Source organism: Hydra vulgaris, chromosome 01, assembly GCF_038396675.1.
Source record: "Hydra vulgaris chromosome 01, alternate assembly HydraT2T_AEP".
Lineage (NCBI taxonomy): Eukaryota > Metazoa > Cnidaria > Hydrozoa > Anthoathecata > Hydridae > Hydra > Hydra vulgaris.
The window spans coordinates 32102501-32116609 of NC_088920.1; the positions used below are offsets into that span (position 1 = coordinate 32102501).

At 28.0% G+C, this 14109-nt stretch overlaps 1 protein-coding gene across 5 annotated transcripts in view; it reads left to right on the forward strand.

Moving 5' to 3' along the window:
- Nucleotides 1-12816, forward strand: part of LOC100214636 (uncharacterized) — a 125231-nt gene extending 112415 nt beyond the window's left edge. For all 5 annotated transcript variants that reach the window (XM_065787911.1, XM_065787913.1, XM_065787912.1 and 2 more), the window contains 2 exons: nt 7852-8045; nt 12483-12816. In XM_065787911.1, coding sequence (XP_065643983.1) covers nt 7852-8045; nt 12483-12722 — 434 coding nt within the window. In that variant the 3' untranslated portion in view covers nt 12723-12816. The remainder of the gene's footprint in view (nt 1-7851; nt 8046-12482) is intronic.
- The last annotated feature ends 1293 nt before the right edge of the window (nt 12817-14109 follow it).

Genomic DNA, 14109 nt, shown 5'->3' on the forward strand with positions numbered 1-14109 from the left:
TATGTTTATAATGATGCATCTGTGTTTCAGAAAGTTCATCGATCTTTGGGTTTAATTTTTTTAACTTCACTTTAAAGCTTTTAATAAAGTCTTTAAATTAATTTCTTATGATATTTTTTATTGTGAAGATTTCACATACTTTGCAATTTCTGAATTGCTACTCGATCGGTAGATTTTTCTCATTTAATACTTTTTTAACTTAGTAGATATTGAGTTCTGGCCAGTATCTTTGTTTCTGTAACATATCTCTTTGAGTTCTGACCAGTATCTTTGTTTCTGTAACATATCTCTTTGAGCAGTTGTATTTAATTAGCTCAAATGAAATTTTGTTTAAGCTAACTAAAAATAGATTTTAGTTTTTGTATAATAGCTAATCTAGATTTTTATTAGTTAAATGCGACTGCTAAAGTGAAACATAGGTCTAAAAAGTAAGTTACATATAATAATTTAAATACAATCACAAAAAAACTTTACCAACTGATTATGTTGGTAACCATAATCTAGCAAAAAAAATTTTGAAGTTATTGTTTGCAATGAAACTTCATGTTACTTGATTTATTTACTAAAAAGCCGTAATACAGGTTATTAGTAAATAAATCATTAATAACAATTTAAGTTGATATATTATCTGAGAAATATATAAAAAAACAAATTTATCAATATATAAATATTTAGTTCCACCCACTTTTATTTGTCTTTGCGTTTAGTTAATGACATAAAAAGATCACCTAACTTAAATTATTAGGTTCTTTTTAAAAATCAGTTAAAACTGGCACTAAAGAAGGAAAGCCAAATACAGCCAGTCAATACCTGAAAAAAGAAATCACATTAAATTACAAAAGCATTATTTTACATATTTTTTACTTATATATTTTTATTAAAAATAAGCAATAAAAAAATAAAAATAGTTGGCTAATATTAATATTGCCTAGTACTGCAATTCATAGTACATTTCAAGTCATATATTAGCTAGTTTAAGGTCCTTGGTCTACACATTAGTAACTATATTGAGTAGATTAAAATTTGATCTTTACAATAAAGTGATCTTACAGGAATTATTAGTTTATAATATTTTCAAAAAATTTAATTCTATTTTAAAAAATTTGTAAGGACAACTGGGATTCATAAATCGTGTAATAGTAAGTGAGTTTTAAAACATTTTTTAAAACTCACTTACTATTACACGATTTATGAATCCCAATTTTCAAGTATGATCATTATCAATTATGGTATCAAAAATACAGAAAAGCTTAGTAATAACTGAGAGTTCTAATAATGCTCCACTTTATTAATAAACCTTCATTAAAGAATAAGTGTCTTAGAAAATCATGCTAGACGTTGGCTCATCTGTCACAGATATGTCAGTGTCTTCCACTTTTACACCTTCCATATCCTCTTCTAGTCCGCTTTTTTCAGGTGGAGGAAATATGCACTGTAAAGGAACTTTACTAACATAGATATGGTGCATAACATAACTGTACTAACATAGATATGATATACCTTTCCACACACATAGCAGAATCTGTTAGGACTGGTTTTACATTTTCTATTCTTTTTTATGAAATAAATTTTATTTATCTCATATATTAGCCTGTAACAAAATTGACAATGATAAACAAAACTTTATAAATATACTATAGAAACTGTATATATTAATACACAACTGTCACCTGGGAATTGCAATAAAATGGGCACCAGTTGTTATATGCGGTATAGAGCCCTAAGTCTACATCTTAAAAACTAGACCTGATTGAGAAATTTGAATCCTAGATTCGGATTTAGAAGGGAAATTTCATTGAGAATCACCTAAGAAAACCCTAGGAATATTTTTGATGCAGACCAGTGTTGTTGCAATGTTTTGTAAAGCATCTTATTTGAGTTGTAAAGTTGATTTTGCAACATGTGGTTGAGCATTGTCATGAAAAAAACCAACATTTTTTGTTGCTATGTATGATCAGTTAAAAGATTTTGTTTAAGCTTTTCTACTTGAGCAGAATAAACATCTGCAGTGGGCTGTCTCACCATGATACACAAACCATGAGAAACACAAACATTTTGTTTTAAGCAATAACTAAGCAGATTCAAGTGATGTTAAATAGTAGTATGGCAATAACCAAGAGTAATCGCTAAAGAGAGTTTTTGAGAGTTTGCGTCATTTTCAGTTAGCTCTTTTATTTTTTCAGGATCCAACTCCAATTTAAAAACTCCAACATCAATTTAAAAAAAGTCATTTAAAAAGCTATTCAAAAAAACAGAACAATAAATAATTAAAATTTTAGGTATAAAAACATTATTTTTATACTAAAAAATGTTTTTATAACCTTATGATTGCAGTAAGCTAAAAACTTAAAGTAAATAAAAGCATATGAAGTTATTTGTTTTTGCACTCTTAATGTGAAAATATGCTCTTTAATTTTTCAGAAAAACAAAGAACAAAAGTATATATACACTAATTATTAAATTAATTTATATATAGTTACTTCATGTATAGCTTAATGTTGCTTAAGTGATAACCAATGTGGTTCATCCCAGGTAATTCATGCAACATTAACTCCATTGAGAGCCTGTAAGAAATTGTCAAAAGAAGAGTAGGAAGAATGAAACCATAAAACAAGAGGAAACTGACCAAGGCTTTGATCAACATCTGACAACATGACACCAAAATTGTCAGCTTTGCCCCAAACTTATTCGTGGTATGCCTTACAAAATATTAACTGACATTTTTAACTATCCAAACTTTCATTGCCATTGTAATTTATTTTATTTTCTATTGGATGTTTTTACATTTTTTTATTGTAATTTTTACTTAGTCTTGTTAATGCAAATATTAAGTCCAAATTCTGCATTGTATTTAATTGTTTTTGTACTTAAACGATTCAATTTTATGTTTTATTACAATAAAGTATTGCTTTTATTAACTTTTCTAATTTTTTGTAATATTTTGAAGTAAAAATGTTGCATTATGAATAAATTTCACAAATGCATCAAAAATTGCATTTAGTCTAATAGTCTAATAGTTTAGCAACCGCTGTATATATATACATATTTAGTTGTTTTTTAAATGAGTGTATGCATTTTTGAATTTGCATCCAGATGAGAATAAAAGCTCTATTGCCATTTTCAAATGAAAAACAAAAATTTACTATATTTAGCGTACAAAAAGAAAGAACAACATAAGACCAAAAAAAAAAGTTGAAAGTGGTTGCAAAGCAAAAAAGACGTCTTAAATTTGAAAAAATTGATTGTTCAAAATGATGGTATTTCACCGCGTTGTCTTGCAAAATGATTCAATGTATCTTTTATTTAAGCAACACCAATATTTTTGGACAATATGAAAAAGTACAATTTTTATTGAAATTTTTATTACTACTTACTAAAAATCTACCAAATGGCTACAATACAACTTATAGTATTGACTTAATCTATAACAGCATTTAAAATACTATGCAATTTGCTGTATCTGAAACTATTCCTCATAGTAATTTTAAACATGTTAATTTTAATGTAATGTAATTTGTGTATGTAATGTAATGTAATTTTAAACAATTTTAAACATTTTAAACATAAAATCATGAATATTTTACTCCAGGTTGGAACCACTATGTTACATATAAACACAACATTGTGTGTTTATGTTTAACAAGTAAAACATTCAATCAGTAGATTTTTCAAGGAAAGAAGAAAAAGGCACTGATTGAATTTTTGAAAACATCAAGCAATCTCGTGCTATTTTTAAATTAGCACTTAGATTTATAGCATACAGGTGTGCAAAGTGTGTACAAAGGGAAGAGTGGGTCCTAAATCATTGGTTTTACTGCGTACATACTTTATGGATCCCTCCTTAGAGGAAAAAGTCACGAGGTTAGTAATAAAGTCACCAATAAAAAGCAAAGGGACAAAGAAAAAGGGCAAGGTCAATTTGATTAGAAGTTACATCTAAAATATTGCAGTCTTTAGAAAAAGTAGTACATAAAGAATAAATAAAAAGTGATTGAGTCAAGGGGTGCTAAGCAAAAGTGCATAAAAAAATGGTCAGAAGATTCAAACTTGATTTTTTGACAAATATGTGAATTTTTGTATAAGATGCCTGAGCCCAGCATGTGGCTATTGGAGTCTTTGTAAATAAAAAGATAATAGCCATCAACACTAAGAAATGCGGTAGTGATATAGCTCTTGCTTCATAAGCAAGAAGTTCCGAAATTGATTCCCACCACATTCCTGGTAGTACTGAACTCAACTTTTTTTCTCAGCGCAGAAAACTTGTTTGTCAAAGTTTGTGTTTTAGAATTATAAAATTAAGAAAGATTTTAACATTTAAAAAAACACTTAGATCTGAAGAAGAAACAGATGAATTCAAGTTAGTATCACAAAGAGCAAGTAAGTCTGGTGATTTTTGCGAGATGTAAAATTCAATTTATTTCAATTTATAGATAGTTACTTTGACGACCATGAATATTTGGTTACTATGAAGACCATGAATATTTTATTTACCGCTTCTTATGTAGCTTCAGCTATACTCACTACAAGCACTTACAACAACACAATTTTAATTATGCACAACATGGCACACTTATTATGATATCTAGCAGCTGATATTCAATGGTATTCAATATCACACTCTTGTTAAGATATTTGATCATAACAAGAGTGTGATATTGAATACCAATATCACACTCTTGTTATGAGCCTCTCTGAGAGCTACCACAAAGTTTAGGAAACTTTACTACCAGCTGGTTGAACTGATTTTTAAAGCTTAACCCTCATTAGGGGATAACAGTGGAAATTATCACTATCAAGGAAGTACAATCAAATTCTCTATTAGTGGAGTCAAGAAGATTCAGCATTCATCATACTAAGCAGGAAACAATGTAACACATGTTTACATCTAGGCTAGTCTAATAGATTAGTGTGTGAAGGCTGGTTAACAGAACTATTTTGCTAACCCCCAAAGACTTTGGCTTTCTACAAGACAGCATCTGGATGAAGTTGATATCAGCCAAAGGTAGTTATTTTTATTGAGACACCTCTAGCCTTTATTCAACCAAGGCAGTGGAATTAAAACATGTGAGTTCCAAATAATATTAAGAAAAGATTTTAAACGTTTTTATTTTATATATTAATGATATTATTTTTGTTTATGCTAACTTTTTTATTATTTCTCTTTTTTTTTAAATTTGTCATTTACTTTATTTTCAAAGTTTTTTTATAAAAACAGCTGCAAACTAAAACGATTCTGAGAGTTTTCTAGATAAGTAATTTTCAATTGATAAAAATACAAAACAGAAAAGATAATTGATAAAGTGATTTCATGCGCCATGCAAATAAAAAAATAAAAAGTTTACAATATGAAACAGCATTTGGAAAAATCACATCTATCAGAATATAAAATTGTTGAATCTGAAATGGGTCTTGTGGCCCAAAAAGAAAACTGAAATAAAGGAAATAATGTTATAGAAATTTATTTATATGAAAATAGATGCAGCCACTCAACGCCTAAATAACTATTTGGAAATAAATATTCAATAATATTATGTGAAAAAAATTTCCCAACTTTGGCACTGATAGATACGCAAGGACAGCACAACTCTGTTGCTATCAAAAAAATGGTGGAAGATGTATTCACACTTTGCAGCTAACTTTTCGTATGATTTAAAAAAAAACATACATTGCATAACTTCTGGCAAAAGTCTGTAATGTTGTAAAGAAGCTAAGAACATACAATGTCTTTTGCAAGAAAGCAATACAAGGTTATTTCAATTTTGGATAATGAGACACGCTGGGGTTTTACATTCCAGATAATTGAAAGATAGTTACTTTTGCGTCCACTGTGCGAGCAATTTGCTGCAGTTGATCAGATATTCTTTCTGCGCCCTGAAATATAAGATAAATCTAATAATCATTGCGATCTTTAAAAAAAGCCACATGATGTGACAATTGAAGAATACCCAAAAGAATTCAAAAAGCGTACAGATTTGTCACTTGTAAACCTATCTCACATGCAAGTGTAGAGAGGCTATTTTCTGATCTTAAGTTTGTATCAAGCAATCTGCGTTCTTTACTCAAACCTGATATTTTAGATTTGTTTTTAAGGATGAATCAAGATTTTGATTAGCAAAATATTAATAGTACCTAAGTTACTGTCATAAAATATTAAAAAAAAATTTTGATTTTTTTTTTTTTTGAGGAGCCTCTCTGGAGCTGGAACCAAAAATTCTAATGGAGCCGGAGCTAATTTTTAGACCTCAGCTTTAAAGCCCTGAATCTGTTTAATGTTAACAGTCTTACAAATTTATTTATATTTGAGGTTTGCTACAAAAAGCAATTGTAAAAATATAGAACTAATTCATTCACAGAGTTGCTTTGAGTTTTTGGAGAGTAAACAAACTAATAGAAATAAAAATGAAGCAAAATCACAGAAGATTACATCAATAACAACAAAAGCAAAACATACAAAAAAAATTTTATTGACAATAATAACAATAAAATCAGCAAAAACAAAGTTGTAATAATTATAGTAGAAATAATATGATAACAAGATTAGTATTAACAATAATAATAATTAATAATAATAATTACATTTTCGAACCACATCTACTGCCGAAGATGTGGACAAGTAAAAGAAATAGATTATTAGCTATTCTAGAATTACCTATAATACTTTGAATTATTACAGAGGAGCTCTGCTAACTGTGACAAGGATAAAGACGCGGTTAAAGCATAGAGTAATAATAATTGCAGCTTTAATAATATTGAATTTTATTGATAATAATATATCAGAAGTATAAAAAAGTTATTATCCTATAATGACTATAATATTTATAGGTGTATTAATATTTTTTGAATAATAATTTATGTAAATTTTAATTAGTAATAATAAATTAAGGATGGTGATATTCATGAGTTACATAGAAGTATCACAAAGAAATAACACCAACAAACTAAACTGAGCACAACAAATTGAAAGAAAAAAAAGCAGTTCAGTGTTACTATGAATAACTATTACTAAGACCTTATTAAGTTTTATAGTTTTTCTATGTTTATATTTGATTTTTTTATTTAAACATCTAAAAAGTTTGTGCAAATGCCAATAGTTTGTACAATAATCAACAAGACAGACAGCTTCTACAGCTTTTCAAGTTCGTTTTAGTCACTCTTTGTTGCACCTATTTACTCATGCTAAAACTCTGTATAGATATACGTGCAGCCGTAGCGCAGTGGTAGCGCACTTGCCTCAGAAACAAAGGATTCAAACTCCATGTTATGAAAAGGGTGTAAACTTCTTATTAAATGCTCATACGCGGTGCTCTGTGACAAGACTGTAAGGACTTCTTGGGGCACCTAAATGAAATTAAAAAAAATATATATCTATATACATATCTATACATGTGTGTATATATATATATATATATATATATATATATATATATATATATATATATATATATATATATATATATATATATATATATATATATATATATATATATATGTGTGTGTGTGTGTATATATATATATATATATATATATATATATATATATATATATATATATATATATATATATATATAGTTGCTGAAGTTTCTCCAGATATTTAAAATTAAAAATTCGTTTTACTTTTATAATATAATTACCAGTATTGTTATAAGGTCTAGTTTTACAAAGGAGCTTTATTAAAATTAATTTTGAACTTAATGGTTCATAATTTCAGGATATTCAATAAGATATTTTAAAGTTTATTTGTTTTGTGTGAAGAAAAATACTATAGGAAAATGCTTTCATTATAAAATATATATTATTTAGTATTATTTTATCATAGACTATTATTATAGATTTTATACATATTTAATTTAGAGATGTTTCAAGGAATGAAAGGGCCTCTTATGCTAGAGTACATATGTGTGGAAAATAATATAATCAATCAAGTGAGTGAGAAAAATGAAATAATCAGTCTTAGCGGGTTCTCCGTAATAACCCCACCCCAAAATGAAGTCAAAATATGCTCTGAAAGCAATTTTAGTGGATGGTGTGATTATATTGATACAAAAGTGAGTAATTCTAATTTTTTTTTGTTTAGTCCATTAATATTAAAATATTATATTCAATAGATACAGTGCTGAAAATAATGATAGTCCGCCCTACAAAGTCGCCCTTTAAAAATTTAGTAGTCCGCCCTACAATATTTTAGTTTTAGTAACCAATTGGTAATCTCAGACTCTCAAAAATTTTATCCAGTTCTCTTCTTTGTATATCTGATTGACTGTAATAAACCAAATTTCTGAAAGATTTTTGTTTTTTTTGTTTGTTTGGAAAAATCGGGTTCTGATGCCAGAAATAAAGATAACATTTCATAACACACTGAATTAAAATATCAGTGTGTTATGAAATAGTGAATAAAAATCGGGAGTTTATTCTACTAATTAAACAATAATTGTCACTATCCTTAGGCCAATATTCAATTTAAATTTGGAAATGGGAAAATTTGGTGATTAAATTTGGATATGGGAAAAGTAATAATTTAAATAAAATTGAGAAAGCTTAAATCATCTTATTCCACAAGGCATCATGGAGCATGTTGAAGATTTCCAAGGAAATAAAGAAATCAAGAAAGGTTTTTCCAATTTCTTCAAGAATCCTGAGGGTTATGGAGCAGAGAAGTTAATGGGAAGGTTGTCAGTTTTGACTCCAATCACAAAATGATTGCTTATCTGACAAGCTTTGAAAGGATAATCAAGTTCCAGTCATCTTTAACATGACCTAAGTCTTGAAGTTGGATCACAACAGATCGTCAAATCCTTGAGAATTGTGAAGACTTAAAGTACTGCAAGCGTATGGCCTTACCAACTCTCACTCAAACCCATAAGCAGAACCGTCTTGAGTGGAAAAAACAGCATGTAATCTGGGACAAATCCAAGTAGGGCAAAGTTGTCTTTTTGGACAAAAATTTAATTTGAACAGCCCAGATGGACTACAATGCTATTGGCACAATTTAAGGCAAGAAAAGCAGTTTTTTTGCAAAAGTCAAAATGATGGTGGATTCATCGTGGTTTGGGGTTTTAGCACGGAAGGGAAATTAGAGTTAACCTAGTTGGAGGAAAATCAAGATTCGGAAATGTACATCGATACTCTTTCTGAGTATTTGCTACCCGTTGCTCATTTTAAGTACAGTATCGGCTTCCTTTTCAAACAGGGTAAAGTAAGCATTCATTACTCATCAGTGACAAAAGAGTAGAAATGAATATTGAAGTAATCAACTAGCCATCCAAATTGCCTTACTTGTATCCATTGAAAATTGGGGAGGATCATTTTTCAAAAGACTTATGCCTCTAGGAAACAATTTGGATCAAGAAACAAGCTAACTGTTGCAGTTAAAAAAGCTTGGAAAAAAATTGATAACAATTTACTTTAAAGTCTGGTTTTTTCAATGCAATGTCAATGCAATAACCTAGTTGGAGGAAAATCAAGATTTGGAAATGTACATCGATGTCAATGCATTGCTGTTTTACAATTGAAATGTGTTAAAACTAAATATTATAATATAAATATAATTCGTTTTCAGAAATATAAGTCAATCTATTAGCCTTATTGAAGTTCAATTTGAAAGTGTTCTAATTTTAATTCCTGCCTACAAAGACTTTCTCGTGGAATATTTTCAAAACCATATATCAAAAATTATATATTTATATATTTTCTAAATATAGCTCATTATTTGTGGATAAAATTTTAAGTGTCTAAGATTAAAATTAAAACTTCAAACTAAAATTAAAACTTCGTTGGGTGGGCTAGTACAGAACTGTATTCAATCGATATATAAAGCAAAAAAATATTATTTAATTATTTAAGTTTATTTTGTGGCATATGAAGAAGTATTGCAATATTGTTGCAATTATTATTCCATCAAGAGACACAAAAGTGTTTCTTGATGGAATATTTGTAGGGTCTCTAAGTGATCTTAATAACTTCATCACATCACTAAACCATCTTTTACTCATTCGCTTCTTGAGATTTTTATATAAATTTTTTTAAATGCTGTTATTTAGATTCCAAAGTTTTTCTAGCATTAAGCCAATAACAGTATCAGCTGTCAAAAGCATTGATTTTTCACGACTCAGTGTTTCAATAGCAATTTTGATTGGCTCATTGGCAGTTTGCAGCTTCAACATTAAAAGCTTTAAAATCCACCTTATTGAGCATCATTAACTGAGTTCATGTCTCAAACAGTAAAGTTTTGTTTCAATAAGTGGATCAATCATTGTGGGATAAAATTCCAACAATATTGAACGTCAACGATGTTAAACGTCAAGATGCAGTTCAATTTCAACTTCAAATGTTTGAGTTCCTTTTGATTTAAACCTTTGATTTCCAACGGTCAAATTTCTGATATATTTAACAACATCTTGTGCATTTTTCAAAACAAAATAGAAATCGATGTCATTATTTTAAAAATTGTCAACCTAATCTTCACTGAATCCAAATATAACTCACTTGATCTAATTCAAGCGTTTTTGAAAATGTTAATTACTCTTAAGTAGTTACTCCCAAGTAATGCCATGATTAATACCATACTGTCAATATTGATAATTTTCATATATTTCTTGTTGATTGTCGCAACATCTTGTGTTGATCCTATCAAATCATTTTCAAATTCAATTCAAAAACTCTTTAAGTGATTTGATGCTTTTTCAACCATTGCTTTAGCATTGCACAAACCAATTTTTTATTTTCTTTACTTCAATGCAGATTTATTCCAAACAGCGGCAAACTGTTGTATACTCGTCAACATTTATACTGAATTTTCTTCCCTTAGCAATTTTTTAAACAATTTCTGAAACCGTTTCATTTTTCTTGTTATGAAAATCAGCGTTGATAAACTTCATTACCCCGTTCATATTTTTTTGGAAGTTGGTAGCCTTTATTTTTAACATCGCAATCATGAACTGATTTCTGGTGATACTTGTAATGAAATCAGAAAATCCATGTCAGAAACTATTTCATTTAAGCTCTTTGCTACAACTTGTTTAGGAGGAATTTTACACTTTAAGACCAATTGATTTCATGCTTCAAGCTCGTGTTAGATCTTCCAGAACACTTAATGACATAATTGCAGCGATTGCAAACTCCTATATCCTAAATCACAGTTTTCTTTTGTTTTTCTGAACAGGAAAAGAGGTAGCAAAAAAACCGCTGCTTCCTGTTTTCCAATTTTGGCTAAAAATTAGCTGTTTGAAACCCTAGTATGCTTTTTTCATGAAGATTTTTTTATGAAGTACCCCCCAAGAAGTGGTTTTCTTTTAAAAAACATTCAACTTATCTTATATGTCAAAGATAATAGATGATAAATGACTTTTTGTGGACATTAGTTACTTTTCAAACAACAGAAAATAATAAACAATAGTTTTTTGCTAATACCCATACACTATAAAAAAGGTTAGTTTTTCCAAAATCTTGTGACTAGTATGTCAAATTGCATATTTGAAGTCATTAAAAATTCAGGAAGCAATAATAAATATTAAAAGAGAGTAAAAAAACATTTTCAGTATTTTCTTGAGTATAACGTTTCTGTTTTCTCCACAAGTTGAATTTTTTTTTTTTTTTTTTTTTTTTTATTTGTAATTTATTAAACATACCAATTTCTAAATTTTTTTAATTGTAATGGAAGATAATAAGAAAGAAATTAGGTTTAAAAGCTGTTTCGCTGCCTTTTCTGTTAATTTAGAACAAAAAATAATAGTGAGACTAATTCTATTTTCTCCACTGTATTTTCACTTTAATAATAACTGCATATACCTTCAATAGCATTCAATAGTTAGTTTTATTCAATTTAATTTAATTATAATCAGTCATGGTTACTTCACTTTTTACTTCAGTTTGTTATTTTTTTTAAAGTACATTTCTTTGCATTTAAAACTAAAGCTAAATTTTCATCACTAAAACACAAGTTATCGTCAAATTTATTTTCCTTAAAACCGTTCAAATAATGATGGAGATGCATTAATTAAAACGTATGCTAATATCCTCAATCTTTTTTATAAAAATTTTAACAAGCAAATTTACCCTTTAAGCAGAATGCAATGAAAGTTAACGAAAATGAACACGTTCTTTATTTTTAAAATAACAAACAAATGACTGATTTCAAATTTATGAGCAGTTTTTAAAGATTTTTCTCTTCTCATTTTTTAAACTTTTTATTAGAAAAAGATTTTTTTCGGTAGCAGGTCATTTATTAGGTAGTACTGGGTAACATGTTATCAATAGCATAGTAATCTTGTTGATCCCGAACCTTACTCTCTAATTAGCAATCGCCTTTTTTCAAATTATATTTCTTTGATTACAAAAAAAAAATTCGTGAATAATACTAGTAAGCTATAAATTAATTTTTTTTTTTTATGTAGTTAAACAAATAAATATTTTAATATTAAAAAATGATGTTTAATTAATATAATTTTTTTTATTATTGTTTTGTTTTGAATGTCAATCTATTTAAGTTTGAGGAGAATGTTCTACATTCTTGTAAATGGAAGCAAATAAATAGTTTCGAAATCCCGAAATCCTTGAAAATGCAAGTAGTATGGAAAAAATTGAAAATGAAAAAGGAAACTAAAGAATTTATATTAAGTTCGAGTAATGCTGATATATCGAATATTGTATCTGTTAATGTTTTACCTCGTTATGACAAGAAAAAAAAGGCTAAAGAACTTCACGCTCAAAAAGTTTTGAACGTTTAAATGCTATTATTTACTTTCATTTATAAATTATTTAAAATGATAATATGTTTGAAATATTTACTGAAAGATAGATTTTCAAAAATGAAAGGTAAAATATGTTGCTTTTTTTTAACGTAAACGTATTCAGTATGCGACAAATCTTTTCATACTGCTATCACTATACTTTGTTTTCATACTATGACGTGTTTATTCTTAATGCTATATTTAGACTAATATGTAAACACGATAAAAAAATATTAATATTTATGATGTTCTATTATATTAGTGTTATATATGTTAGTATATAACGCTAAAAGTGCAATTTCATACATTACATTATATTGTTTACCAGAGTGATCGCGAGGGTAAGTTGTTCTTTAGGTCTGTCTTTTTATTTTTATTTTAGTAGTTAGGTATAATGTTGAAATTTTTTTTCCTTTTAGCGTGGAAAAGTGGCCTATTAACGCTAAAAATATCAGTTCTTGCTTCTCTTTTGCTCCTAATTTATATAAATGACCTTTTAAAAGTCTCTAGAAAATTTATTGTATTCTTCTTGTCTTTTTTTTATTTTTGTTTAAAACAAATAACTTGTCAAAGAAAATAGCAAACACTCTTTAATTCATTCAAATCACCACATAAATGCATTACCCATAATTCTACTTTTTCTAAAAATAAAGAAATGTAACTATTAAAAAATGAAGTTTTAGCAGCAATAAGTCTGTTGATAGTAATCTTGAACAGTTTGTTTATAATAATCTCAAATTCTGTATAATCGACCAATTCATGAAAGGCTGCATGCCTTTCATGAATTGGTCGATTATTGCCTAAATTGTCTTATCCTTTTTATCTCAAATGCTTTATACATATTAAGAACAAATTTGAAAACAGAACGTCAACAAAACTGCTTGACCTAGTGGAACGGATCAGATCCTACTTTTTCAGTTGCAAAAATTGCTGCAAAAGCGTCAAGGACGCAAAAAAAAATGTTTTCTAAAAATAATTTAAGTATTTATGCGGCCAAAATCGGTTGGCATGAATTAAAATAAAAAAGAAACAACATTTTTTAGTAAAAAATCGTATTTTTTTCCTAACTAACCTTATCAACCAGTTTTTTTTATGAGGTTTTTCACTTGATAACTTTTTCAGTATAACTTTATGACTTTTAATAAAAGTGATGATTTGGAATATTGATGAAGTGGTGCAACGTGCTGGAATTTCGTCGCCGGTTTTTTTATGGGATGCAAAAAAAATATTTAAATATTTTTTTATATTTTATTTTGAATAAAATGGTGCTCCAAAGCTTCTCAATCCCCCCGTCGTTGCAATCCCTAATTCGATAACACTTTTTTTTATAACTTAGCAGGCTCGTAGCAACTGAAGGTGGGGGGGGGGGAAGAGGCATTAGCCT